The 27,047-nt window shown below is 57.6% G+C and overlaps 4 protein-coding genes across 10 annotated transcripts in view; 2 read left to right on the top strand and 2 right to left on the bottom strand.

The window, feature by feature from the left end:
* DDB2 (damage specific DNA binding protein 2) overlaps positions 1 to 3,082 on the bottom strand; it is a 36,526-nt gene extending 33,444 nt beyond the window's left edge. Inside the window, exon 1 of the mRNA XM_035722644.1 lies at positions 1,291 to 3,082. Within this exon, the coding sequence (XP_035578537.1) occupies positions 1,291 to 1,501 (211 nt within the window). The 5' untranslated portion in view covers positions 1,502 to 3,082. The remainder of the gene's footprint in view (positions 1 to 1,290) is intronic.
* On the top strand, positions 105 to 7,853 carry PACSIN3 (protein kinase C and casein kinase substrate in neurons 3). Of its 2 annotated transcripts, none has more exons than XM_027578273.2 (11): positions 105 to 232; positions 3,114 to 3,186; positions 3,444 to 3,533; positions 3,686 to 3,842; positions 4,580 to 4,815; positions 4,919 to 5,074; positions 5,670 to 5,845; positions 5,994 to 6,114; positions 6,250 to 6,386; positions 6,804 to 6,925; positions 7,319 to 7,853. In XM_027578273.2, the coding sequence occupies exons 3-11, from the start codon at positions 3,480 to 3,482 to the stop codon at positions 7,432 to 7,434; spliced, it is 1,275 nt and encodes a 424-aa protein (XP_027434074.1). In that variant the 5' UTR covers positions 105 to 232; positions 3,114 to 3,186; positions 3,444 to 3,479; the 3' UTR covers positions 7,435 to 7,853. The 2 variants fall into 2 exon arrangements, with proteins under 2 accessions (XP_027434074.1, XP_027434073.1); XM_027578272.2 differs by having other exon boundaries at positions 4,562 to 4,815.
* Positions 7,854 to 8,411: 558 nt separating this feature from the next.
* On the top strand, positions 8,412 to 19,044 carry ARFGAP2 (ADP ribosylation factor GTPase activating protein 2). Of its 3 annotated transcripts, XM_027579525.2 has the most exons (16): positions 8,416 to 8,648; positions 8,820 to 8,938; positions 9,507 to 9,579; positions 10,102 to 10,233; positions 10,321 to 10,401; positions 11,250 to 11,331; positions 11,635 to 11,691; positions 12,788 to 12,840; positions 13,307 to 13,443; positions 13,534 to 13,665; positions 15,400 to 15,528; positions 15,605 to 15,739; positions 16,734 to 16,860; positions 17,018 to 17,111; positions 17,231 to 17,349; positions 17,804 to 19,044. In XM_027579525.2, exons 1-16 carry the CDS (start codon positions 8,577 to 8,579, stop codon positions 17,822 to 17,824), a joined length of 1,563 nt encoding a protein of 520 aa, XP_027435326.1. In that variant the 5' UTR covers positions 8,416 to 8,576; the 3' UTR covers positions 17,825 to 19,044. The 3 variants fall into 3 exon arrangements, with proteins under 3 accessions (XP_027435328.1, XP_027435327.1, XP_027435326.1); XM_027579526.2 differs by lacking the exon at positions 11,635 to 11,691 and having other exon boundaries at positions 8,414 to 8,648; XM_027579527.2 differs by lacking the exons at positions 8,820 to 8,938; positions 9,507 to 9,579 and having other exon boundaries at positions 8,412 to 8,648.
* Positions 19,045 to 19,093: 49 nt separating this feature from the next.
* The window catches only part of C11H11orf49 (chromosome 11 C11orf49 homolog), a 189,118-nt gene continuing 181,164 nt past the window's right edge, over positions 19,094 to 27,047 (bottom strand). Inside the window, exons 5-9 of one of the 4 annotated variants that reach the window (XM_027579529.1) lie at positions 26,521 to 26,606; positions 24,864 to 25,059; positions 24,169 to 24,278; positions 21,541 to 21,604; positions 19,094 to 19,268 (exon numbers count right to left, since the gene is read on the bottom strand). In XM_027579529.1, the coding sequence (XP_027435330.1) occupies positions 19,109 to 19,268; positions 21,541 to 21,604; positions 24,169 to 24,278; positions 24,864 to 25,059; positions 26,521 to 26,606 (616 nt within the window). In that variant the 3' untranslated portion in view covers positions 19,094 to 19,108. Of the gene's footprint in view, positions 19,269 to 20,445; positions 21,266 to 21,529; positions 21,605 to 24,168; positions 24,279 to 24,863; positions 25,060 to 26,520; positions 26,607 to 27,047 lie in introns of those variants that run through there. The other 3 variants (XM_027579528.1, XM_027579531.1, XM_027579530.1) reach the window with 3 other exon arrangements.

The raw sequence follows: 27,047 nt of genomic DNA, 5'->3' as shown, positions 1-27,047 counted from the left end.
GGCCCGCGCTCCGGGAGCCGCGGGTCGCCGCGATGCTTGCAGCCCCTGCGCCCCGGCCTCTGGCGGGTGGGGTTGGGGCAGCGGCCGCGAGGAGAGGGCGGGGCCGGGGGCCGGGCTTCCCGGGGGAGGGCCGGGCGCGCTCCGGGAGGCGGTGGCCCCGGCCCGGGAGCGGCAGGACTCCGGCCGGAGCGTGGCCGGGCCCCCACCCGCCGAGACGCCCAGGAAGGACGCGGTGAGTGCTGCCCCCGCGGGAACCGCGGGGAGGCGGCGGCGGGAGCCGCGAATCGATCCCGCCCTCTCCTCCGGCTCTTGAAGTTTGCAATGGGACCGACTCCCGCCCTGGGAGCCCCCGGCTACCCCACTCTACGCGAGGACGGGAAGAGCGCCGCCGAGCCGAGGGGGTGTCTCATCTGCGGCGCGGCGCACCCCGCGATTTCCCAGGCCGGCGGAGGAGAGGGGGGCATCGGGGCTGGAGGGCCACACCATGTCCTAGGGCTCCTTAAACGCCCCCAAACACCCCGGGGACCCCTCGCTCTTTGCAAAGAGCCCTAATTCCTGGGCCGCTGCCCCGGGTCACCTTCTGGAGTCCACGGCCGGGCTGGCCCAGGAAGGGTGCGCCCCCTCCCCTCAGCGGTGATCGGCTGGCCCCACCCCCGCCGAGACCAAGTTCAACAAGTTTGGCCAAGAAGTCCTAGAGCCTCCATGGCTGGACCCGGCCCGGCCGCTCCGCGTGGGCTCCACCGGCTCCGAGTGGTGCAGCTTCGGGCCGGCAGGAGGGCCGGTCGAAGGGCGCCGTCCATAAGGGCTGAGGCCAGACACGGGCAGCCAAAGGGTTGGTGTAGAGGCTCCGGGTTTGGAGTGCGTCATCAGGGAGCAGGCACCTCGGGCGGCAGGTCGGGTTTCCAAAAGTGCCCCTTTGTTATGCCCCTCCCTGGCCCTGCCTCCTCCCCTTTCCCTGCGCCACCCCTTCCCCCACCCCCCGGGGCGGCTCTGGCTGCTGGTTCCAGCCACTCTAGCCTAGGCACCCCTCTCTGGACCAGTGGGCCGCCCACAACTGTGCCTCGGCATCCTAGGGCTGCGGGCCGCCCGGGAGGCGCTGCTGCAGGAGCCCTTGGGCGCAGCCTGTGACTCAGGAGGACGGGCAGGGCCGGTCGGCCTTGCTCCCTCCCAGGGGCCTGCCCCCAGCTTCTGGGAAGGTGGGGGCTGTTCTGCGCGGGGGTGGGGGTGGGGGGTACCTACCTGCCTTAGGTAGGGAGAGTGGGTTCTTCCCCGAGTCTCAGGACTTCCTACCTTGGCCCGAGCAGCTCTGAGGAGACCGTGCCAAGCCCCCTCGCAGACTTCTGCAGGCCCAGTAGGTCCTGGCTACCTGGGCTGGGAAGCATTCATTATCTGCCTTCAGAGCTCTTGCCTGTGGCCAAGTGTGTTCTGGGCACCAGTCTGGGTCTCTGCTGAAGTCAGGAAGCTCGGGGTGCCCCTCATGGCACGCAGGGCCCACACCCATAGCTAGATGCAGCCAGGGCTGTGGGGCCTGGCTGTGCCTGGGACTCGGGCTTGTGTTTGCTCTGGGAGGCGGGAGGGAGCAGTGCCAGCCCTGCACACACAGCTTGCTCTGTTCTGGGGCCAGAGAGAGGGACCGGGTGGGGGGCAGGTCTCCCGGGAGCCTGGAGGCTGGAGCAGGCAGGGGGCCCAGGCCCCTGGATGCCTGACTGGGACTGCTCCGAAGGCCCTGTGATTTACAGCTGCGGCTCTGTTTCTCTCCATCTGGTCGGCAAGTCCTTTCTGGGTAAATGGGGCAGGCTCAAGAAGAAGCAAGGGGAAGTGCTGAGGACCCTGGTGGGCCAGCCACTCTGTCCCTCTCCTGCTCTGTACCCAGGCCGCTCCGCTGCGCGCCTCAGCTCTCTCTCCTGTTAGCTTAGGGCTGGATCCCACCTAGGCCAAGCTTTCTCACAGCTGCTATAGCCAGCAGGTTTCCCGGTCCTTTTCCCGTTTCTTCATTCAGCTACCACCTGCCAGTGCCCAAAGAAACCCGCAAATTGGACCCCCTCTGTCAATGACTGGGGACAGATCCTCTCCTGTCAATGACGATCCGATGGAATACATAATATATAAGCCTGACAGAAGGCTCACAAGGGGCTGTGTGAATGCGGGTAGAGGAATGGGGTCTGGGAGACTGGAGTTTTGAAGGATGGATAGTGGCTTGTCAGTTTGGAGGGGAGCAGTGTGATAGAGCCCTGCTTGGGGGCAGTGGGCACCTACTCTGTCCCCCTGGGCCTGGCGGTGTCCCTTGGGCTTGCTCAGAGGAGGAAGCGGTTTCCTTTTAGGGGCTTGAGTCAGTGCTGGGGACAGCTGAGCCGCTGCCAAGAGGCAGGAGGGGAGTGGCTGCATGCCACTGTGTCCTCTAGCCTCTGGGGTGGTGGCTCTGGGGTTGGAATCTACCTTGCCCTCCTCTACGGTTCTGGTGCACACTCTTAGAATTGGCTGAGGGCCTGTTGGCATCCCCTTGCTGCCCCAGACTCTGGGCTCTTTGAGGGTGGGGCTGAGTTATTCATTACCCAGGGAGGCTTATGGGACCTCAGTGGATGCTGTGGGAAAGGATGAATGTCCCTTGTGACTGTCAGGCCCCTCACATTTCTTGCTCATTGCCTGGTTTGAGTCTGAGACCAGCCCTGGCGCAGAGGACCAGGAGGCAGAATTTCTACCTCACCAGGGCAGTAAAATGCACTTGTTCAAGCTTCTTGGCCAAGACCGGACTCAGGCCTCCTGGCTCCCAGTCTGCTCTTGCGGGCAAAGGGAGTCACTGGAGTGTGGCTGGGCACCCTCCGACTTGGCCTGGTCTGGTAAAGGGTCGTCTTGTTGTTCAGGGGAAGGTAACAGGGCCTGGCGTGGGCAGGTATCCTCCGCTCTCATCTGTAGTGGGGAGGGGGGGCAGCGGGGCCCTATGCCCACCACCCACCCCCGCCTGCCACCTAATCCCCAGTTGGATCGTGTGACCCGCCTGGCATTCTCCTGGCTGGAATCTGGCGCTTCTGACAGCAGTTGCTATATCGGGGGAGCCGGGCACCGCCCTGGACGCTCTAGGTCCCTGCCCTCACCCCCTGCCTTGCTTTTGTCAGCTTCAAGGCAGAATCACAGTGGCAGCTTTGAGAGTTGGACATCCAGGTCCCTGAAGTGATCTCTAGGCCCCAGGTAGGTGGAATGAGGCTGGGTGGGGGAGGGGGTGGGCAGACTTAGGGCCCAAGGAAGAGCTTTGAAGTGGCCATCCTTTCTCCTATCCCAGCCCCTCCTGGAACCTTCCAGACCCCCCACCTGGGGAGTCCTAGCTCTGACAGCTCCTTGGATGGTAGGGATAGCCGTGGGGACAAAGTCCAGGGATAGGAGAGGATCTTTTCCTCTCCCCAACAGCGTATATCTGGCTTCCCTGCTTACCCCTTTGCCCTCCATAGCCCCCATCCGCCACCATTCCGTGCTGCGGGGACACCATGGCTCCAGAGGAAGACGCTGGAGGGGAGGCCCTGGAGGGCAGTTTCTGGGAGGTGAGCAGCTGGGTCCTAGGTTTGGTGGTGGCACTGAAATGCCCCCCTCCCCCCGGGCCCAGCCACCTGTCCAGGGGAGGAACTGAGCTGTCAGCCCCAGCCCTGGAGGGGGCTTCTCCCCGGTGACACGGGCTTTCTCCTGTCTGCCCCAGGCTGGCAACTATAGGCGGACCGTGCAGCGGGTGGAGGACGGCCATCGGCTCTGCGGGGACCTGGTCAGCTGCTTCCAGGAACGTGCCCGCATCGAGAAGGCCTACGCCCAGCAGCTGGCTGATTGGGCCCGCAAGTGGAGGGGCACCGTGGAAAAGGGTGAGCCAGTGCTCAGGCCTTGCCGGCAGCAGAGGCCGCTGAGGGTGGGGAGATCAGGCGAGGCAGCTTCTCTTTTGCAACGCTCATGAGAAGTTTGAGGACTCTGCGTATGCCTTCCCTTTGAAGAGGGAAGAGCTTCTTGGTTATTCTTACAGTTTTTAAGAGTTTTGCAGAGTATGGTCGTGAGTTACTCTGATGTTTCTAACAGCCCTGTGGTGGAGATGGTCCTGTTCTACCCATTTTCTAGAGGAGAATCCAGAAGTTCAGAGAGGCTAGGCGACTTGCCTGAAGTCACAGCTAGGAAGAGCTGAACCTCGAACCTCGAATCAGGCCTTCTGATTCGGGAGCTGGGGATCTTTCCATTCTAAAAAGCTTGTTCTTCCCTCTGAGGCAATAGTAGTGGTTGATGCCGCAGAGTTGGGTTTGAACCTCAGCTGCAATGTTTTGGGCAGTTGACTTGTGGCTGTAATGCTTTGAGTGATTAGTTCACTTTTCTGGGCTGCTGTTTTTCACCTGTTAAATGTTGATTGTGACTCTGTTTTCATGGTGGTGGATAAGGATTCGGTGAGATGGCGTATATCCCTAAGTAGCCGCTGACCTCTTCGTTGTTCACCTTTGCATCCCCTGCTGCGGGCCTGGCACCCAGGGCAGTCCCCTGTGGTGAGGGGGATGGGAGGGGGGTGGGCTCATTTCTGGCGGCGTCCCTGGCCGGGTCCCAGCCCAGCCCTTCCCTGCAGGCCCCCAGTACGGCACGCTGGAGAAGGCCTGGCACGCCTTCTTCACGGCAGCCGAGAGGCTGAGCGCGCTGCACCTGGAGGTGCGGGAGAAGCTGCAGGGGCAGGACAGCGAACGGGTGCGCGCCTGGCAGCGGGGTGCCTTCCACCGGCCTGTGCTGGGTGGCTTCCGCGAGAGCCGGGCTGCCGAGGACGGCTTCCGCAAGGCCCAGAAGCCCTGGCTCAAGAGGCTGAAGGAGGTGAGACTGGGAGGGATGGGTCCCTTCCCGAATCCGCCCCGGGGCTGGAGGGGGCCGGGGCTTGGCATTGCAGGGTCTCCGGATTTGTCCCCGTGTGTGCCAGGTTGAGGCTTCCAAGAAGAGCTACCATGCAGCACGGAAGGAGGAGAAGACAGCCCAGACTCGGGAGAGCCACGCAAAGGCGGACAGCGCCGTCTCCCAAGAGCAGCGGCGCAAGCTGCAGGAGCGGGTGGATCGCTGCGCCAAGGAGGCCGAGAAGGTACCGGCAGCGGGCACGCCTCTCCCAGGCCCTGAACTCAACGCTCTCATCCGCGTGGGCCACCCGCTCTCCAAATCATCACTTAAAAGAGGAGCCAGAGAAAAGCTGATGCTTTACCCAGGGAAGGAAACGGTTCAGTTTCAGGCATTGGGAGCATCTTAGCAGTTGAGGGGACCTTCCAGCTCCTTTCCTTCCGTTGTGTCTCCAACGCCCCCACCAAGCTCTCACGTTGCCTTCTCTACCAGAGCGCCCTGTCCTCCAGCTCTGCCTATCTGCTGCTCAGTTTCTCCCTCCTCCAGGAAGCCTGTCCTGATTTCTCCCTCCCTGTCCCTCGAGGTTGACCTCATCTCACCCCCCCATTTTCACTCACCAGACTCTGAAAGTGGCTGTGCCCAATGTCCCCTCCCCTGTTCGGCTGCTGGGGTGTTGGAGGGCTGGAGCTGGGGCTGCGGCCTAATTGCCGCAGGTGCCTGGCCCGGGGTCTCCCCGCAAGTCCCCCACCCCCTCCCGCCGCGGCGGTGGCGCTCGGTAAATACTAGTGGAGTCCTGAGTGGAAGAAGTCTGGTCCTCACCAGGCTCCTCCTCTCCCACCCAGATGAAAACCCACTACGAGCAGACATTGGCGGAGCTGCATCGCTACACCCCTCGCTACATGGAGGACATGGAGCAGGCCTTCGAGAGCTGCCAGGCGGCCGAGCGCCAGCGGCTTCTCTTCTTCAAGGATATGCTGCTTACCTTACACCAGCACCTCGACCTCTCCAGCAGCGAGAGGTATGGCCTGCGAGCTGGACATGGAGGCCTGGGGGTAATGCTGGGTCTGCTCCATCTCCCCCAGGCTCTGGCCAGGCAGAATGAGTTTGGGGGGGGCGGGTACTGGGGCCCAGGGCTTCCCAGGTTGAGGTTGTGCCTTGGGCCACAGATTCCATGAACTCTACCGAGACCTGCATCAGGGCATCGAGGCAGCCAGTGATGAAGAGGATCTGCGCTGGTGGCGCAGCACCCACGGGCCAGGCATGGCCATGAACTGGCCGCAGTTTGAGGTCCGTGTTCCGGGCTGGCTGGGGCTGGGAGGGGCGGTGGGCTCAGCCTGGACCTCAGGAGGGAAGCTAGGGCTTGGGATGAGGGCTGCCACCACAGCCTGCAGCCCAGCCTGACCCTAAGCACTGTCCTCACAGGAGTGGTCCTTGGATACACAGAGGACAATTAGCAGGAAGGAGAAGGGTGGCCGGAGCCCTGATGAGGTTACTCTGACCAGCATCGTGCCCACAAGAGATGGCGCTGCACCCCCACCCCAGTCCCCGGGGTCGCCAGGGTGAGAGTCGGAATCCTGGCTGTGGGAAGGAAATAGCTCTGCCCCCTGCCCTGCCCTCTTTCCCTCTGTCTCCTTCCCTTCATTCCCCTCACACCTGAAGTGGGCTGACAATTGGTGCCAGGAACCTTAGGACCTACTTAGTAGTTGTCATGATGCCAGTGTTCATGGTGGTTTAGCTTTGCCAGGCGGTTCCCACATTCGCGCTCATCTACTGCTCACATCAGCCCCAGGTGGCGGGAAGCGCGCCAAGCTCACAAGCATGTGTGGCAGAGGTCAGACTAGGATCTTTCAGTTCTTTCCCACCTGCCTCTCCCAGGGTTCTTCCAGAGGGTGAGCCCTTGGCCCTGGGTCCTAGGCTCTCTTGCTCAAAGCGGTCCTTGTGCCCTGAGCCTGCCGCCTTCTGTCTCCCCTCTCTAGCGGTGGGCAGGATGAGGAGTGGTCGGATGAGGAGAATCCCCGGAAGGCTGCCACTGGGGTGCGGGTGCGGGCGCTCTATGACTACGCCGGCCAGGAAGCTGATGAGCTGAGCTTCCGAGCAGGTACCCAGGGACCCCTTTTCTGCTCCTCTCCAGCCTTCAGCTACCCCCTCCCCTCCTTTACAACCTGAGCAGGGGTGTGGAAAAGGGAAGCCTGATGCCTACTTCCCAAGGGCCAGTTGTCTGATTCTGAAAGGCTGCTCTCGGTCCAGACCCAAGGAGTCGAGTGTCTGCTCTGAGCCCGCACCTCCCTCTCAAAGTCACCAGCTGGGGCCTGCTTGATGCCTTCAGGGTCTGGGGTGGGGTGGCTCGCAGAGTTTGACCTCTCTTTGCCTGAGGCATGTCTCTTCTCCGGGCTGGGTTCTCCTACCACCTCCTCCCCCTCAGTCCTTGACCCGATTGCAGGATTGGGGCTGGGCCAGGGCAATGGGTAGTGACGAATCCCCTTTCCCCCAGGGGAGGAGCTGCTGAAGATGAGCGAGGAGGATGAGCAGGGCTGGTGCCAGGGCCAGCTGCAGAGTGGCCGCATTGGTCTGTACCCTGCCAATTATGTGGAGTGTGTGGGGGCCTGACCTCCTGTGACAGCCCTTCTGCAGCATTTCTCCACCTTGCATCAGAGCCCAGCTTCTCTTGGACCACCGGACCTGAGGGCCCTGGACCATGGTGCCCCTGCTGCCCTTCTGTCCATTGAGGAGGAAGGAAGTCCTGGGACCCAGGGAGGGGATCGGCCTTCATCTAGGAAGGGACTGGTAGGGAAGGGCCAACTGAATCTAGGCTCAGGGGGTAGGTGGGGAGGTCAGGTGATGACAGAAGGGCTCAGGGGTGCCTGAGCCTCTCCAGGAATGGGTGGGTCTCCCCAGGAGCTGTGGACCCAGTTCCTGGTCTCAGTGTTTTGGGGTTCCTGGGGTGGTCTTGGGGTGAGTGTAGTTCTGGGCTAGCAGCACTCTCTTGTGGTTTGTTCTAGTGTGTATTAAACTTGGAAAAAAAAAAAGGCACTGTCAGGCGTGTGTGCATCTTTTCTGATACTCCACCCTTGGCAGGCTGCAGAGAGCATCTGGGGAGAGGCACTGAGTGGGGAGGTCTGTGGGCCTAGAGTTTGTTATGGGCAAAGGTTTGGCAGCTTGGTATCTGCTCTGGCTAGTATCTGCTTTGAGGACCTTAATCTGGGGTGGGAGGTACTCAAGATCGGGCTTGGTGTGAGCCCGCCAAATTCGAGGCTGGGTATTGAGTTCTGGGCTGGACGGGAGCCCAGCCAGTTTGTCTTCCTGTCCAGGCCGGTGGGACCGTGAGTGCTTGGTAGAACTGTTAATCATTACTCACGCATCGGAAACTGGCCCCAGCTGGGGTCCCCGGCCACTTGCCCCCAGGCTCGCAGCCCTCACCTTCCGGGAGGTCGCGCCACCTGCCGGGGGTGGCGGGCCGTCCGGGTGGCGCTCGCGCGAGGTTTGGGTCGCCGGTGAGCCGTCGCTCCGCCCTGGCTGCGGGTTGGCCCCCGCGTGGCGCGGCGCCGGTCCCGCGACCATTGTAGAGTCCCGGGCCACCGCCGTCTCCGCTCCGGTTCCGCCGGCCCTCATTGGTCCAGATCCGGACAAATCGCCCCACCGCGCGGCTGGCGAGGGCGCTGCTGGCGCCGCGCCGGTGCCCCGCCTTCCCGGCCGCGGATTGGCCCGCGACGGGACCCGTCGGTCGCGCTGGTGTCTGGGAAGGAGAGAAAATGGCGGCGGAACCAAGCAAGACCGAAATCCAGACTCTTTTCAAGCGGCTTCGCGGGATTCCGACCAACAAGGTGCGCGAGCCGGAGGCGCGCGGGGTCCGGCGCTGGCGGAGAGGGATTCTCCCGTCTCCCCTGGGGCCTGAGGGAGGGAGAGGGGCGGACGTGGGCTGTCTCCCTGGCGTGTCTGTGCCCGGCCTCGACTCGGGGGCCCCTGACCATTGGCTCATCGCCTCCTCCACCCAGGCCTGCTTCGACTGTGGCGCCAAGAATCCGAGTTGGGCCAGCATCACGTATGGTGTTTTCTTGTGCATTGACTGTTCTGGGGTGCACCGCTCCCTGGGCGTCCATCTCAGCTTCATCAGGTGGGGTCGTCTTGCGGCTGCTGTGCTTCTATCCGGCCGGCTGGGGCTGGGGGCTCAGCAAGGGAGAGTGGCTGCCTCGGTTGGACCGATTGGCCAGGGAGGGGTCCGGTGGCCGCCCACGGGAGGGAGCCGCCTGTGTGGGCCCCTTGCCACATAGGCGGTTTGTGTCCGCGTGTAGGTTAAAATTTCCTTCTTTCCTGTTGGTTAAACTTGACACTCCGAGTTTTAGTTTCAGGGAAAAGTTAGCTGCATTGACCTTATTGCTGATCTGTTGGTCGAGTATGTCTGGAGTGAGACTATGACTGTCCTTAAGGGGAAAGCCAAATCCAAGCTTGAGTGCTTGAGAATTCGACCTTCTTTCGGATCTGGACAATAATTAGTACTCTTTTGACTAGATAATTGAAGAGCAAACCTTTCACGGACCAGGTAGAGTGGAGGAAATAGGGTGGTGGCTGATTAATGTTTCCTGGGCGCCTACTGCAGCCCGAGGCCAAATGACAGGTGTGGGTCTGCCAGGGAAGCGTCTCCTGGTATCTGCTGGTGGGTGACATGCAGCCCTTGCACACAGGTCCACAGAGTTGGATTCCAATTGGAACTGGTTCCAGCTGAGGTGTATGCAGGTCGGCGGAAATGCCAATGCGGTAAAGCTCCTTCTTACCATCCTCCCCACCCCCATTCTTCTTCTGCTTGGGTACTAACTTTACAATGTCTTCCTAGGAGGCCCTGTCATTATCTCTTTTCAGAGGATTTTCTGGTCTATAGTAACAGTGTACGCTATTCTCTAAACTTGGAAATTGTTTTTTCTCAAATGCACTTCAGATTCAAACTAAACTGGACAGGTGTTCTTGGGGAAAGGCTAAAGGAGTTGGGGCTGCCACAGTCATCCAGATCTCGTGAGCCTGGATGAAGGATGGGCACCGTGGGGATGGCGTGCTGTCTTCAGGCAGGGTTGAGTGAGGGCTGAGGTTCAGTCAGTCATCTCAGAGGATGGGAGGCCTTTTTTTTTGCAGGCATTTCTGGGGATCTTTACCTCTGTGAAAAACTGCTGATGTCAGTAGGGTGTATTCATCATGTATAAATAATAACCGGTTGTTACAAGGGGGTGCCTCTTTGGCTCTGGGGAATCACCTGTAGCATGCTCTCCTCTCTTCCTTGCTCTCCAGACAGCTTTCTTCCGCCAACATGGATGTACAGCCAGTGATGCCAACACCAAATACAATAGCCGAGCTGCCCAGATGTACCGGGAAAAGATCCGGCAGCTGGGGAGTGCAGCCTTGGCTAGGCATGGCACTGATGTAAGTGGCTGTTCCCCGGGGCGAGGGGAGTGGGGTGAGTGGGAATATTCAGAGCCCTGTGTTTCAAGGGTGTCTTCTTCCTTCTAGCTTTGGATAGACAATATGAGTAGTGCTCCCAGTCACTCCCCAGAGAAGAAGGACTCTGATTTCTTCACGGAACACACTCAAGTGAGTACCCACAAGGAATGTTTCACATGATTGTTGCTGGCAGGTGGCTTACTTACCAGGCCAAGGCCTTCTGTGATCACGTGGCATGGAGTCCATTCACCTTGGGATGAGACCTCAGCCAGGGAATGTCTGCGGCTCACTGCTGGGTAGGCCCGGATGTTTCCTCCTCCTGTGCGTAGGTGTGTCGTGTGGCCCTCCTGGGGAATGGACCCCTGCAAAGTGGGATAGGAGGGAGGAGGAGAAGCTTCTAGAGAGCTCAGGAGGTGTCTGGAGCTCCACACGACCTTTCCTGGACCCTTTCCCCGTAAGGAAGGTACTGTGACTGGGGACAAGGAAAGGATTTCCTCCCCAGCAACCCACCCCTGGCGGAAGGTTTCCTGTCTACTGACACTGGGTGCTGAAGTCAGACTCTTAGTCTGAATTCCTGCTCCTCTCCTCTCCTTGGCATTTCTGGGACGGTGGCTAAGTCACGTAACCTGTTAAAACCTGCGTCTCTGAAAGAGCTGTATCTGCCTCGTAGGGTTTGTCATGATCGCTAAGTGTATTTATATGTGAAAAGGCTTTAGACTTGTGCTTGGCAGGTGGTAAGTGCCCAGTAGTTTAGTTGTGAAATGAGGGGAACGAGCTCTGACTTGTGAGTAAGTAGTGGAGGGTGGGGGTGGCTGCGAAGTTCCTGTTTTGTTCTTCCATCGTCAGTAGCAGCTATACTTTTACTCATTTGTGTCCGGTTTTCTTTTCTCCTGGGCTTGGAGGAGGGCCTCATACCTACAAGGTACCTGTAGTTTCCTGGCGCTCCTTGCCAGGAGGAGTGGCTCATCCAAGCTTCTGTGATCTGGCTTCTTTTTCAGCCCCCTGCCTGGAAAGAACCAGCCCCCAACCCGGCAGAGACCCAGCAGCTAGCCCCTTCTACAGAGATCAGTAGCCTGGCACGTGAGTTCAGTCCCGATTTCAATCAGGTGCCCTGGTATTGGCAGAGGACTTGGGGCTAGGAAGGGGACACCTGGCCAAGGGGATCGGAGTGTGTGTGTGTCGGGGGGGGGTTCCTATATTTCTCAGTGGGCTAGGACTCATTTCAATCTCTTGGAGGAAGTGGTGGGCATTCGTTTTATCTTTCAGTGCCCTCAGCAAGCTGAAGAAAGCCAGTTCTCCCTATTCTTACCCTATCACTTCCCTTAAGGGGAGGTCACTGCAAGCTTTGTGCCTTATACCTAACCCCCACCATCGCATCCACAGAGCCGGAGCACGGCCCCAGCATGGACCTGCTTGGCACCTCACCCAAAGCCTGTCTGGGTCAGTATGCCACCTGGCAGATACGGGGTGACTGGGAGAGGGTGGGCCTCCAGCGTTCTTTTTAGGTCTGCTCTTGCCTGGTCATGTGGACTGAGGTCATGAGATTGTGCATCTGATCTCTCTGGAGTGGGGACTGGGATTGGGTTTGTGGCTGCAGCATCAGCTGCAAGGACTTTAGAACCAGGCCCTTTGAATTGATAAACCTGGTAGCTGGTGGACAAGGCCTGGAGTCTGCCTCTGAATGTGGAGCTGGGTCTAGCCAAAGTGTGGGGAGGCCAGTATGAGACTGGACACCTAACCCTGGAGTCTGGGGCAAGACTGGCCTGTCTGGTCCATTTCCTGGGGTGGGGGTGCGGCTCTCACAGCTGGAGGCAACACTGTCCTTTCCCAGCCTGTGGCCTTTCAGTTCTTTTTTTTTTTTTTTTTTTTTTTTTTTTTACTTTCTTTAGTGTTCTTTAGTCTTGATTCAGCGTTAGAACAGTTTGTTGGCTGACCTCGGTGGCTCTGTTGACCCTTGGGGGCTGGGGTGGGAGGCTAGCAGAATGACTAAAACTGAGCCCATGCAAAGGCTGGTATGGCTTGGTCTAAAGTGAGGCTCTCTAGAGGCCCCTGGGCTTGGGAGTTATATGGAGGCTCTGGGGTGGGCCCCTTGTTAGCCACGTCTTTCTCTTTAGAGTCCATGCGTCTGTCACCTAAAGGGGCCCTTCCTGCGAGAGGTAACCAGAAGCTGCTTGGGGAGCCCAGCCCCTTGCATGGCAGCTCCCTGCTGTAGGAGCTGAGGCTGGTATTTAACACCTGCCCCTTGCCTAGTAGTCTTCGTGTTGGTTCAGGGACTGTGACAGTCTCTGGTGCTTTGGGTCCAGGTTCTTGTCTCAGTCTGCTGGGAGTCAGGACCCTCGCCTAACCTTGTCTGTCTGTCTTTGGCTTGGACTCTGCCTATGCCATCGGTTGGGACTGGTGGGTGGCAGCCTTGCCTTCCTCTGCCTGAAGCTGTTCTTTGTGGAAGCTCTTGCCAAGAAGCTGCATGATACGGACTGAGCCGCCACCTCTGACCCCCCTTTGTCTTCACTCCTGCCCCGTCTTCTTTCTCACACAGAACCGAGAACCTCCCTCATTGGCAAGAAGAAGCCAGCAGCAGCTAAGAAAGGGGTAGGCGAGAGAGGCAGTATGGTGGTGGTTAGGAGCCGGTGTCAGACAGCCTGGATGCACCCCTTGACCCTGCCACTTACTGGCTGTGTGACTTTGGCAGAAATACTTTTCTGAACCCTGTCTGTGAAAGGGCTGTCAAGATGTCTGTCTTTAAGGGGCTCCTGGGAAGAGTCAGCGCGATGTGCGCCTCGAGGGCCTGGCACAGACCGGTCCTGGTCAGCATTACCTGCTGTTTGCAGGCCCTGGGGCCTCTGCTGGCCTGGTGTGGGCCACCTCGTGCCTGGCTCCAGCAGAGCCACTCTTCTGCCTCTTGCCCATGCTGGCTGGGCTCCCTGTTTTTTACCCTAAACATTAAGAAGGAATGCTCCCTTTGGGGGTGTGGCTAGAGGACCCATGCTGGAGGGGGTGGGGAACACAAGACATTGTGGTTGTTGGCAAGGCCCCCATCCCATCATTCTCCTCCCAGCTGGGTGCCAAGAAAGGCCTGGGGGCCCAGAAGGTGAGCAGCCAGAGCTTCACTGAGATGGAGCGGCAGGCCCAGGTGGCAGAGAAGCTCCGTGAGCAGCAGGTGGCTGATGCCAAGAAGCAGGCCGAGGAGTCCATGTGAGTGTTGGCCCCAGGGGCCCTGGCTCACGTGGGGTTGGGTGGGCAGGTAGGACGGGAGCTGGCCTCTGACACGTTTATTCCTTCAAGGGTTGCCTCCATGCGCCTGGCCTACCAGGAGCTCCAGATTGACCGTAAGAAGGAGGAAAAAAAGCTACAGAATCTGGAAGGGAAGAAGCGAGAACAGGCTGAGAGGTTGGGCATGGGCTTGGTGTCCCGCAGGTGAGGCTCAGCTCTGGGGTGTGGCGGGGAAATGCCACTGTTCTCCTGGGAGCCACTGCAAATTCTTCCCAGGAGTTTGGGTTTCCAGGCTCAGTCTTCCCCCAAGGCTGAACAGATAGATGGCTTTGTTAATTGTCTTAAAGTGCCTAGTATAGTGCTTGTCACAGAGTAGGTCTGTGCTCACTGTGTTTGTTAAATGAAAGAAACATAGGACTGGGTGCTTTTTTGACATACCTAAAAGGGTAGGTGTTGCTTAAGACCTCCCTGAGAATTACAAGGCTCTCAGCATCCCTAATCCTTGACCACTAAACGCCATTGCTGCCAGGCGCGCTAACACCCAGAAATGCCCCTAGACACATGCCCTTTGGCATTGACAATATCCTGCCGTTTCAGGACCACTGGGCTTATGTTGCTGTCGTTTTCTTAAACACAAAACAAGGACTGCAAACTAGTTCTCTTACGCATGTTGTTTGCTCTCCACTAAGAGCTTGCATCTAGAGATTTCAGTAACACTAGACTTTTTGATAGCTCTTAAAAACCAGAATATTGGACAGCACCAGGTCCCGGGGCCTCTGTCTGGTTTCCCAGTGAGAAGAGGCAGAGTTGGGCAGGTGGTACTAACTCCTGAGAACTCGCTTTCCTCCTGTGTCATGCTCCACAGAGGCATCTTAAGGATTAATTTCACTTAAACTCATTACAAAATAGCTACAGCTTTTAGCTGGCAGAACTCTAAAGACTATTTTACAATAGGGTTTTAAATAGGGTAGGGTGGGTTTAAGTTAAAGATTCTATTGCACTGCAAAAAAGAACAAACCAGCTAAAAATTGTTCAGACCCTTTAACCCAGTAATTCCTGTGACTGAAACAGGGAAAAGGAGAAGACCTAAAGTCCTTCCTGGGATTAAAATGTGATGTTTCCCTGATTAGCTGTGGGTTACACAAGTAGCACACGGACGGAAATGGAGTTACTTAAATTCGGCTGACACATGGTTTGAAAAGATTAAGCAGAAATAGCCAGCCTTACCTTCTTTCAGAGAAGTAGAGGATAAAGGCAAAAAATACTGAATTTGGAATCAATAGTTCTATGTTCAAAATCTAGTTGGGCCAATTAAGAGATCTGTGGACTTTAGGCAGTTGTTGAGTTGCTTGGAGTCCATTTTTGCACCTGTAAAAAGACCTAGTAATACCTCCTGCACAGGACTGCCGTACTTAGTAAATCAGGCCCCTGGCGGAGCTCACGAGTCCCCTGTAGCCAGGATTGCTGTCCAGTATTCCAGTTTTTAGGAGAGAGCAGAAGTCTAGAATTCCTCCTTTGATACCATTAGACTGCTTTTCCGGGTTCTGGGGCATTTTGCATCTTTTCCATGTGAACGTGTCCATCTTGGCAAAGGATATGGCTCACGGTTCAGCAAGTCTGCTGAGTTGTTTTTAAGGACTGAGAGCACTACCGTCTGGTGCATGGCATTATTAAAATAAGAGGCCAACGAGCAGTCCTTTGCCAGGGAAGCCCTGCTTTGAGAAGACAGAGCTGATGTGTGGACAGTTGAGGATGCACTCCAACTCCGCGGGGCTCCGAGCACTCCCTGCTAGGTCTGGCCCAGCCTAGGGTGCGGGCCCGGGGAGAAGGCTGTGGGTGGTCCCAGTGAGAGAAGCCAGGGTCCTGCCGGCAGCGGGGTGTCTTCTCTCGACACCGCTGCTCACCGCTGCTCTCGGGTGGCTCTGCTTGTCTCCACAGCTCCGTCTCTCACTCGGCGCTGTCTGAGATGCAGGTGATCGAGCAGGAAACCCCCGTGAGCGCAAAATCCTCCCGCTCGCAGCTTGACTTGTTTGATGATGTTGGTACTTTCGCCTCTGGACCCCCAAAGTAAGGCTGTTGGGGAGCAGGCTTGGCCACCATGTTCCTCATCAAGCTTTTCTAAGTCACTCTACTGTCTCACCAGGTACAAGGACAACCCCTTCTCCTTGGGGGAAAGTTTCAGTTCCCGCTGGGATACGGATGCCGCCTGGGGTATGGACCGGATGGAGGAGAAGGAGCCAGAAGTGACCATCTCAAGCATCCGGCCTATTTCAGAAAGGTGGAGTGGGCTAGGGCAGCACAGTCCAGCAGGATTTTCCTGTGATGGGAACGTTCTGTGTATCTGCTCTGTCCGGGTTGTGGTGGCCGCTAAGTATGTTCCTCCTGAGCTCTTTACCTGTGGCCGGTGCAGCTGAGGAACTGGGTTTTTAATTTAATATTAATAAATTTAGCCACATGTGGCTGGTGGCTGTCAGGTAGTGCGGGAATTAGACTTCGGTTTGAGCTGTGCTTTATCATCACAGAAGGCTTAGCAGCTTCTTTTGTTCAAGGTCTGTTTCTCTGGCAAGAGGGGCCTGATTTTATGCTTCAGTCCTGACCACCCGGGGGTTGTGTGTCTCTGGTCACCACGTTATTTGTTATTTGTTTTTTTTTTTTTAAGCTTATTTTATGTTAATCTGGGCAAGACTTAACTGATAAATGATCTGCAAATCATTTGTAAAATGGGGACATAAGTATTGAGTTCACGGGGTCCCTGGGAGGATTAAATGTGGCGAAACTTAAAAAGCACCTAAGGCCAGGGTTTGCACGTGTTGGCGGGAGGTAGGCGTGACCGGACACTTTTACATCCACACTGGGATGCTTTTGAGGGTGAAATGCCGGGAGAGTCGGCATAAACTCAGGCATATGGTCACCTAGTGTTAGGCCAGTTGTCACTCGGAGGAGACCGGCGGTAGTGATGTTCTGATGTCCTAGACTTTGATGAAGCTCTGGAGGTTTGGGGCGGAAGACCAGTCCCCTCTAAACTGTATGTCCACGTGGCCTGGGGGGGGCACCGTTAGCTCTCTTGTGCCCAGGCTTCGGTGTGGAGAAGAGCGGGGCCTCGTCCAGGGGAGAGGGTCCATGAGTGCCAGGGCCACAGCCAGATGGGGCCATAGTGAGCAGCCCCAGGAGGCCACTGGCGCTGTTTTCAGCCTCCATTAGTAATGGGACTAGTACTACTAGGCTCAGATAGGAATGGGAAGGATCAGAGGTATCCACATCCACCCCCTCAGAGTCACAAACAGAAGAGAGGTGGAAAGCCGGAGCTCAGGCCTCGAGTCCAGTGAAGCACGCCAGAAATTTGCAGGAGCCAAAGCCATCTCATCAGACATGTTCTTTGGGCGGGAGGTGGATGCTGAGGTAAGTAGAGTTGTCTGTCCTGAGCCTGGAGGCCGCAGGTGGAGTGGAGTTTCCTCCTTGCCGCTGCTTTGGGCGTTAGCACCAGGGTGTCTCGGCCAATAAGGAGTTTTTGAGTTTGGTGAAGAGATCCCCAGGCCTCCGTGTTTCTTCACTGCAGCATGAAGCCCGGTCTCGACTCCAGCAGCTCTCGGGTAGTAACGCCATCAGCTCTTCCGACCTCTTTGGGGACGTGGATGGAGCTCATGGAGCAGGTGGGGCCTCAGGGGTAAGGTGCACACCGGGCCCGGCCTGTGAGCAGGGCTGGAAGACGCTGTGGGCTGAGGAGGGCTGCCCGCAGGGCTCTGAGCCCGCCTTTCCCTTGCTTTTACAGGTAGCGTATCGCTGGGCAACGTGCTCCCCACAGCTGACATTGCCCAGTTTAAGCAGGGTGTCAAGTCTGTGGCTGGGAAGATGGCGGTGCTGGCCAATGGTGTGATGAATTCTTTGCAGGTGAGCCTGGGGCTGTTTGGCCTGGGGCAGGCGGGTAAAGCAGTAGAAAGTAGTCCTTGGAGGATGGCCTTCACTTCCAGACACTGCTGCTGGCTGGCTCCTGAGCCCGAAAGAGAGCTTTTTTTTTTTTTTTCTGGAGGGGCAGCTTCTCTCCTTCGAGCTGGGCACCGGGGCAGGGCCGCTCCCTGGGACAGTGCTCTGTCTGCACTGATTTCTCCAGCCTTGTCATCTTCCCTCTCTTTCTCCTTCCTCCCCAACTTCAAGATCAGGCAGGGCTTCCCCCTTGGGATCTGGCCACAGCCCCTTTCCTGAGTTGCAATAAAATCGAAAACTGTCTCTGCCGTAGTGAGATTGGAACCCGAGTCCCCGGAGTACCCTGGTCCTGCAGGGGTGTGGTGGGGGGTGCTGCTGCAGGTGGGAGACTTTGACTTTGTCTGTCCTTCCCCATGTCCAGGATCGCTATGGTTCCTACTGATCCAGGCGCTGCGGCTCAAGCGTCTGGTGGCAACAGCAGCAAAACCCCCATGATTCCAAGGCCAGGGGCGCTTGCCTTGCGGAAGCTGGGGAGGAATTGTTACTTTTTATGTGTTGTGTGTGAGTGGGGTGGCCTTTGAGGATCTTGGGTGAGGGGGACGGGCGGTCCCAGCCTTGACCTCTGTCTGTAGACTGAGCCCTTTATTCTCCTCCCCTCACACCCCTGGCGTGTGTGCTCGACACTGTCCTCCGATCCTGCCCCCCATGCTGCCCCCCGCCGGCCCGGCCACCCTGGGAGCAGGGGGAGAGGGGGAGGAGTTCCCTCAGGCGGGCTTCTGCTGGGTCCAGCCCTTCCCTGAGGAGGGGAAGTGAGACGTATAAGGCTTTTTTGCCAGCTCTAGGATCCTTCCGGGTTGTCTGGGGTTTGGCCCCCGTCCTCTGGAACCCGTGGGCACGACTAGAAGGAGTTCTGCCTTGGACCAGCCCCCAGGGGGAGGGAGGCTCTGGACTCGCTGCAGTTGCGGCTCCAGTGGCCTCTTCTGCGTGCCGGGAGACGGCAGGGGAGGGGAAGGACCTTCGTCTGGGCCTTACTAAGGGCTAGAGACTTTCCCTGGTACCTAAAGGTTTCATTTGGGATCAGACTGGAGGCCCGAGTGATCTTCTCCTGTCTCACCGCCCCCCCCCCCCCCCCTTTTACAGTGATCCCTTGACGGGTACTTCTGAGTGTCTCGGAGTCCTCCCATGCCATCCATTGTGGAGCATGGGCCCTCTGTCCCTTCTTCCCTTGCTTGGTGGCCATGGTGGGTCTCACCTGCCCTGTGCCCCGCTCTGGATGCTGTGAGCGTAATGCTGGCCAAGGAAGCAGAGGACATGAGGGACAGAAACAGGCTCTTGGGGCTCAACTTTCTTCTGTATCATCCTGGTCTTCGGGGGGGGCCTAGACAGCACCCCCCCAACCCTCAGTGAGAACTTGAGGCGTGACAGAGCTGCAGGCCTTGCCCCCTGGCCGCTGGGCGGTGCACTGTGTCCTCGGTGCCATCGCCCCCTGCTGTGCCGCCAGTCTGGGCCCACCGTGCCCGCAGGGGGTTGGGGGTTGGGCTCCCAAGCAACACAGACCATTCTTCCCTCGCCCCCTCCCCCAAAGGGATTTGACTTTCTTTCTGGACTGTTTGTATTGAAACAGTGGTGTCAAATAAAGCCTTGACAGGGCAGTGGGCCGTGTTGGTCTGAGTGAAGTACTGTCCTTTCTGGATCCTGCCTCCCTGCCCAGTGCAGGCCCCTGGCCTCACTCTCTGGGCTCCCACCGATACGGGCAGGGCGATGGTGCCGAAGCTGAGGGCACGCTCTCCCAGGCCTCCAGCTTGTCTCTTCTCTGAAAGCCAAAGGCCCTTGGCTCCTCGGCCCTGTGCTGCCACGAGGTCCGGTGCAGCCTCGACCTCACCACCCTGTTGCACGCGGAGGAAAGAGCTGGTGTTAGTTGGCCCTTTAACTCCTCCAGTGAGCAAGCCTAGCAGCCCCACACCTCATCCCAGCAGGAGGCTTGACTGGGGCGTGTTTCTCAGGGGAGTTTAAAGACAAATGAAATCTACGGCCTTAATGGAACCCTTTTAAATCCAGGAAAAAAGGATGTATGTGTGTGTGTGTAGAACTCCCTAGCTTAGTAACCTTTTCCCCCACTAGGGGCTCCTGGAATCTATCTGCCACCTTAGAGGTCCTCAGGGTACGGGGGTAAATCACTGGTCTGGGAGATGGATGATTAGAAAGGACGGCAAAGGGGCCATGGGGCTCTAAGCCATTGGTACCTAAAGCGCGGGTGTGGGCCTTCCAGCTCTGGAATCATCTGGAGTGTTCATGATCCAGATTTCTGTGCCCCCACCCCAAGCCAGAACTTGGTTACTTGTGTTGTAAACCAGCTCCCCAGGTGATTTGGATGCCCACCAGGATCTCCACGCTGCTGTCGATCAGCCAGAGGCTGGAGATGGTGGTGGGCCTGGAGAGTTCACAGGGCTTGGATCTTCGGTAGGACTGGACCTTCCAGTCCCGGCCTGGCTCTGCAGGGCTTTGGGAGCCAGTTCCTGAAACTATCTGGGGGTGGGGTGGGTGTGGGGGCTGTCCTAGGCAGAGAGAAGCCCAGGAAAATGTGTGTGCCCAGTGTGGTGACCCCCACCTTAGGAGGCAGCCTGTTCTGCTTGGGTTCCCTGGGTGGCTTTTACTTTCTGGGTGACCCCTGGCCAATTCAAGGAAGTTGAAGACTACCATGTCCTTACCTTCCTCCAGTCTTGGCTGGAAGCTTGTCTTCCTCAGGCCTGTCATTCGCAGCTGCATCCCCATTGCCCCAACCCTGAGCAGGTGCTTAGCAAACATTTAATGAAACTCTGGCTAGAAAAGATTCTGCAGTGCTAACCCTTTGGGACCAGGCTCTTTAGAGTTATGGGAACCTGGCCTTGAATCCTCTGAGCTTGTTTTCTGAAGGCCCATTCCAGCCATGAGCCCATTTGAAAGGCTGTTTGCTGTTCTGTGCAGGAGGGTCCGTCTTCGCTCGGTAATCTGAGGCTGGTCTCCAGGCTTCAGTGGTCCCCCGGCCCCCACCTCCCAGCCCTGCCAGAGAAGCTGGGACTCGGCACCACAAACGCACACTCGCCCCTTCCCTTCAGCCCCTCCTCAGTCTGGTGGCTCTAGATTGACCACTTACCAGATACAAGGGACTTTATTCATTTAACATATTGAACTGTTAGACACAGAGGGGACACGGAGCAGTTTTTGAAAGTGGACTTAATCTTCTTGCCTACCCTTCATCCTCTCATGCTTGTGGCTCTTCCTCCAGCAGAAAGCCAGCGTGTTTATGTCCACCCTGTACCTGAACCACAGGCGTCACCCTTGGCCATGCAAGCAAGGCCCTGCACGGTTATTCATGGTAGCCCCTTCCTAGAGTTGCTGTGAGGAGATCACCCTTATGTGGTGGGGACTATCAGCGAAAGTCACCTTCCTGATGGCCTCCGCTCAGTCCGCTGTCAGCTCGGGTCCTGACTAAAGTGCAGAGGCTGACAGGGCCAAGGAGAGTAGGCTGTTACTTTTCAGGGTCACTGCTGGACTTGGCTGATGACACCGGAACCCCTCTGGCTGGTCTTTGGGCTTGGGCTGTCATTCAGGCTTCTCACCAGCAGAGGGCAGCATGGCACAGGAGTGGGGGAGGCGGTTGGGTGCGAGTCCCACGGGCTGGGTGGGAGCTGGATACACGGGCGTTGTGGACAGCACCCTTCAGACTCCTCAAGTCTCGGACTCGTCCGTCTCTTCAGTGGAACCATCGCTCTCTGCGTCCACCTTGCGGGCGTGATGGAGGGGTCTCCAGGGAGAGCCAACCCGGGGAGGGGTCCGGGAAGGAAGGCAGCCGGCCTCTGGGTTGGCAGGGGCCGAGTTGACCAGGCCTGGGACCTGGGCCAGCCTGAAGGAGGGAAGAAGCCCAGAGGGTAGCTAGGTGCCTCCTGTCTAGAGACCAGGACCTCCACGTTCACTCTTGCATTTGGATGAAACCATGGGCTGTATTCCCCAAGGACTCAAAGAGAGGCTACCTCAAGCCTCTGCTGGAGCCCAAACCCCGCCCTGACTGACGGGGCTGTTGCGGAGAATCGCTGTGTGACCCACAGTAGGGCACTGCCATGTCCAAGGGACGTATGGCCTTCCCCACAAGGGGGCAGCATCTTCCCACCTGACACTTACAGCCGTTCCAGCTCCTCATCCATGGCTGGGTCGTGCATCAGGTCCCCTTTGTCAGGCAAAGCTCCTACAAGATAATTGGGGGGCACAAACTTAATCTGAGCGTCTTCTAGGCAGGCTCCAGTCAGCCACATTCCCAGCAGATGCCTCCATGCCCCTCACCTTCATGTCTACCTGCTCAGCTGACCCTGGGAGGGCTCATCTAAGAGATTTGAGAAGAGCTCTTTCTTTCTGAAGAAAATTTTTTTTTTAAATTTGAGTACAGTGGACACGTAATGTTATATTAGTTTCAGGGGTACAAGGTGGTTCTCCATCTCTGTACGTTATGCCGTGCTCACCACAAGGGTGGCTACCATCTGTCACCATGCAACATTATTACAATGTCACTGATGACCCCCATGCTGTACCTTTTATTCCCATGCCTTGTTCATGGGGAGGGGCTCTTAAGTTTTAAGAGGACTGTTAACGGGGGCAGGAAGTTGTGGCTACTGCTAGATTAACTTGGTGAACGCATGCCTCCCCTCTGCAGCTTGGGTAGGAACCACAGCTATGAGACGTCCTCACACTCAAGGTCACTGCACACACAGGATGATCCCCTTCCAAGACTGGGTAGTGGGTTGCGGGCTGGTGCGGGGGGTTCAGTTCCTTCCTTGAGACCCCTAGGTCGTGGGAGCGAGAGACAGAGTATGTCCAGCTAATCCCCAAGTCAGAAATTACCCAGTTTTGTGCCCCCCAAATCAGAGGGAGCCCACTTTGGAGACAGTATGGTCAAAAATGCTGCCTCGGCTCCTCAGAGACTCTCTGAGGGGCGAGAAGAGCAGGCTGGGTGCCTTCCGAGGGCCCGGAGCCGCCGGGCCAGGAGCTGCCTCATCTCTGAGCTGCTCTCAGCTACAAACCGAAGGGAGTGATGCTTGGCTACTGGGGAAAGGTGAGCGGAGACGGTCTTGGATTCTCCCCGGAGCTGTGAACAGTGGAGGGAAGGTGGAGCTGAAGTCTGCAGACAGAAGGCTTCTCACCAGCAGATCGTTGAGGGAAAAAGCTCACTGGTGGTCAGAATGTAGATCTGGCAGCTAGCAATGCTGGTCTCTAGAAAGCCTCAATCTTAAACTTACCTATCTGACTCTAGTTCAAGTCCCTACTTTTCCAAAGCTTTTTCAGATAATGCCTCCTGGCCCCTTTTGCTCTTAGTGGTTTTCAAGCTATGTCCCACGAGCCCTCTCGTTTTGTGTTCATGAGCGTGTGTGTGTGAGTGCCTTGAGAACTAAGGGAACAGGACACCCCTCTCCACAACTGGCTGCGCCCCGAGTAGCTCCAGATCTCTATTTCATACACTGGAGACGCGGGTGAGGGCGGATGCTTCTCTCCATCTCCTGCTCGACCCAGCAGTGCTTGGTAAAAGTGGTTGACGGAGTGATTGCCCTTTTTAAAGGCCCTAGAAAAAGTGAGGGCCTGACGTTGTCCAGGCTCTGATCCCATGCTAGTTAGCTTTTCCTTTTCCTTCTGTGGGCTGATTGGTGGAAAGGAAGGGAGGGCAGTGAGTTACCCCGGTGTGAAAGGAAACCTAAGCAAGTCCCCACCTGCTGCCCCCTTACTCCTGACTTCTGACTCCTATTTGCCTTTCTACTCTGGTCCGGCCAGAGACCTTGGCGACTGGCATCACTTAGTTGAAGCGGTCCCTAGACCTGTGCACACCCCAGAGCATCAATTCAGAATAAGGAGGCTGCTAGGCAGCATCGTGCCTCAGTGGACCTCAGTCAGTCCTGCTGGGGCTTGCGCTCCTGTGTGCATCCCCAGCAGGCTTTATATTTTGAAAGATCTAAAGCAACTTGGCCTACTATGGTTGGCATTTAAAGAATATTAGATTTCCTTCCCTGACCCCTTTCTCTCAACTGGCAAAAGGAAGGGGAAGTCTGTGTGTTCTTTGGGACTCAGGAACCTAGAGCCTCAAGCACACCTGGACACCTCTGGAAGACAGAGACAAATAACAACCCCTCCAGCTCTGCTGGACGGTGGCCGGGTGGCTCTTCCCTTGGGAGAGCAGCAGGTGGGAGAGGGAGAAGAGCGGGGTGGGTGGAGAAGGCCAACCAGTAGGAAGAAACGACCAGACAGGAAAAATTGGGCCAGTGCAGGCCTCTCCCCCCATTTTTTGCTCCTTTTCAGATTAATCAGTTTTCTTTTCTTTTTTTTCCCAGCTGGGAAAAAAGGCCACCTCAGACACACCTTTGCCCTGCTTACAAATGGGATTCAGGTCTCTTTGATATATAATCTCCAAAGCCACTGAGTAACTAGCCCTGTGTCTGCCCAGCCTGCAGGCCACTCCCCAAAGCAGAGCTGGGGATTCGGTGAGGAGGGGCTGGGCACACCCCTGCCACCAGCGGCGGCTTCATGTTGGGGCATGGCCTTGGGTGGGGAAGGCTGTCCCTTCCCATCCGAGTGTGAGAGGCCTACGAGGGCACCGTCTTCCTTGTGCACGTTCTGGCTCCCTAGGCCTCCCAGTCTGACCCTGAGAAGTCAAGGTGCAGGTGGGGATGCCCCTCCCCCAAGGGGCCACGTCTGCCAACAGCAACCGGCTCCGACGTGGCGTCGTGCAGGAGGAGCAGGACAGCCTAGCCATGGCTAGCCCTGGCTTACCTAGGGCTTGGTTGATCCCATGATGTTTTGAAAGAGCCACAAGGAATCCATAGAAGGTCAGTCTCTGGACGTTGCTTAGTACCTCTTTGACAAGCGCTGGGGGTGGACAGCTGGAAGGGAGAATACAGAGCCAGCCTCAAAGACCAGCAAGTCTGAGAGCCATCTTTTCATCCAGCGCTTCAGGCTGAGGAGGGGGGCCCAAAGCCAGGGCTGAGGGACCCTGCCTGCCCCCCGGGGGGGGTGCCCTGAGCCCCTGGGGGAGGGGGAGCAAGGCCTTGACTGGGGCCGGAAGGGGCTGGTATGTTCCCTAACTGGCGCTCTCCCTCGGGGAGTGGGAGGAAGGGAAGGGCGAGCAGCCTCTTCTGGGAGGGGACCCAAATGGGCCGCTCGGTCTCTAAGGCGATCTTGTGCCACATAGGACGGCTTCGCCCTCCCTTTCTGCCGAGTGAATTCTTTGTACAGTGAATGTTTGCCCCTTCTCTCCAAGAAGCCAAGGCCATTCTATCTCCTGGCGAGGAGAAGGGGGCCAGGCCGGTCATCTCCAGCGGGTCTCACCACATGCAAGCATCCTCCCCAGGGGGGCCCCCCGGGAAGCGCTTCCGTCAGCAGCCTGGCAAGCGTGGGACCATGGAGGGCCCCCCGAGGCCGTGGCCCAATCAGAGCGTCCATCCTGGCCCCGGGGCGCTGGCTCTCACCTGTATTTGTGCCGGTCGCACAGGTTCTCCAGGCATTGGGAGAACAGCGAGGCCTCCACTCCCTCCAGCATGCTAGCCTCGCCCAGGGGAGGCCGCTGGCGGTGCTGCCCGCTCGATGACGTCGGCACAATCACCGTGTTGGGGTTCTTGCCTGCCAGCAGGTCCTGATAGATGGCAGCCACACTCTCCAGGAACTCTGCGTCACGCCATGGGGGAGGGACACAGCTCAGGCAAAGGACGGCACGTGGGGTCCCTCCTCTGCGAGCTCAGCACCCCACCAGCCCAGGAGCCCCTGACCTCGGGAGCGGGGACACCACTGTGTCATTCCGCTGCAGCGTCCCCTCCTCGGGGCAGCAGCTCCTAGCCCAGGCAGATGCCCGATTCCATACTTTCCAAGCACCCTGAACCCCTTTGTTTTGGGGGTATTTGCTCTGTCTTCTTGCTGGAGTGGGAGATCCTTGAACAAAGGCGGGGATCGTGCCTTGTCCCCCTTCCTACCCTAGCAGCCGCACAGTGCTGGGCACACGTTAAGTGCTGGACGTATTTTTTAGAGCGTGAACGTGTGCCCACTCATGCTGGCAAGCCCCATCTCGCCCCACCTCACTTGTGAGGCCACTCGCCTCTCTGCCTCAAGAAAGCGCGGTGCAAGGCCAGCGTGGAAGAGAAAGCCTCAAGTTGCTAACTTATTGCACATTTGAAAGGTGGGAGCAGAAGCTTCTCCCAGACGCGGCTGCCTTGTCCAGGGCCCAGGAGCTTCAGAGAAATGGGAAAGAGCCGCCTGCGGCTGCTAAGACCAAGTGACAAGAGCCCAGGCTCCAGCCCCTGCCAGACCAGGCCCTTGGGCCACCATCAAGAAAACAGAATGTGGCGCCTGAGAGAGGCCAAGGCTGGCTGGGACCACCAGTTGGCAGGGAGGCCACGTCCAGGCTCCAAGGACAGCCTTCTGTTTACTGGAAGAGCCCATTTTAAACAAGTGTGTTTATGGACATAGCAATTTCGGACCCCAGCATTCATGCGATGTTGCTGCGTGCACTGCGTGAGCTGGTGTGCATTTGTGTTTATTCGTCTATTCCTGTTACACCTGATTCCAGAAGGGATTTAAAAGACACAGCCGGTGTGTATGGGGAGCAGCACAGGCTGGTGTCTGCTTATGAAAGGCTGTGTGCCCGCACGCATGAGCCGGGGCCACGGGACAGCCCCCCGACAGTAGGAACAGCGCCGAGGGGCCCGGAGCCTGGCTTTGGAGCGAGCCCTCTGTTCCGTCTGGGCTCCGCCACTCACCAGCTGTGTGACTTCAGCTCCTCACGTCTCAGTGGGTTTCCGAGAGGACCTAACTCCTAGGGCTGTCGTAAGCATTGAAGTCAGTGCCATGCCCGGCACACGGCGGGTGTGCCGTGTGCTCCAGCAGCGTGCACGGGTCTAGTTACTGTCGCTATCACTTAGATGGAAGCGGAGGGAGTTGGCTGTGCGGACCGAGCCTTATGACCACTAGTGGGAATGAGACGTCCTGTCCGTGACCCATGGTGAGGCACCCCACCGAAGGCGGGGGGCCGGGGGAGAAGTGTGTGTGCCAGGCAACAGATGGAAAGGACACTGGGGTGGGACAGGCAGACACGGCCCTGACGGGAGCCCACATGGGGCCCTGGAAGGCTCTCACCTGAGTAGTAAAACTGGATCTGGAAGGCAAAAAGGAAATCTGAAAAAGACATCAAGCAGTCCATGGCGTCATCCATGAGCACAATCCTGAGGGAGAAAGAGGGCGAAAACGTGAGAGGATGTGTGTGTGTGTGTGGGGGGGTGGGGATGGGGAGCATGTGAGTGAGCTGTTTCTGGGGCTCCGGTCTTTCTTGGGACAGCAAGACATTCGGGAGAGGGATCCTCCCAGTCACCTCACTTCTCCATCAGTGGGACTCTGCCACCAAACTGCGCCAACCACACGACCAAGGACAGGCTCCCAGTTCAGTCTCTGTGGCACCAGCTAGTGGATGGAGCATTGGGGGTGGGGGTGGGGTGCAGACAGCAAGGAGGGGGTGCAACTGTAATGCAGCCAAGATTTCTTCTCTTATACTTAAGCAGTAAATCCTTTCATCCTGCGGTGAGGACCATTTAGTTCAGAATAAATACAGCTGAGTAGAAAAGGCAAAAAGAACAGCCAGGAAGCTTAAAGAGATCTTGGCAAGTGGC

This window comes from Zalophus californianus, chromosome 11 (assembly GCF_009762305.2).
Source record: "Zalophus californianus isolate mZalCal1 chromosome 11, mZalCal1.pri.v2, whole genome shotgun sequence".
Lineage (NCBI taxonomy): Eukaryota > Metazoa > Chordata > Mammalia > Carnivora > Otariidae > Zalophus > Zalophus californianus.
Note: the sequence above shows the minus strand (reverse complement) of the source record. Positions and strands in the feature narration are given on the sequence as shown.

Coding starts and splice junctions, on each gene's coding strand:
- ARFGAP2 (XM_027579525.2), top strand. CDS start 8,577: ATGGCGGCGGAACCAAGCAAGACCGAAATCCAGACTCTTTTCAAGCGG. Junction 8,649..8,819: donor GCGGGATTCCGACCAACAAG/GTGCGCGAGCCG, acceptor TCCTCCACCCAG/GCCTGCTTCGACTGTGGCGC. Junction 10,402..11,249: donor TCTTCACGGAACACACTCAA/GTGAGTACCCAC, acceptor CTTCTTTTTCAG/CCCCCTGCCTGGAAAGAACC.
- PACSIN3 (XM_027578272.2), top strand. CDS start 3,480: ATGGCTCCAGAGGAAGACGCTGGAGGGGAGGCCCTGGAGGGCAGTTTC. Junction 4,816..4,918: donor GGCTCAAGAGGCTGAAGGAG/GTGAGACTGGGA, acceptor CGTGTGTGCCAG/GTTGAGGCTTCCAAGAAGAG. Junction 5,075..5,669: donor GCGCCAAGGAGGCCGAGAAG/GTACCGGCAGCG, acceptor TCTCCCACCCAG/ATGAAAACCCACTACGAGCA.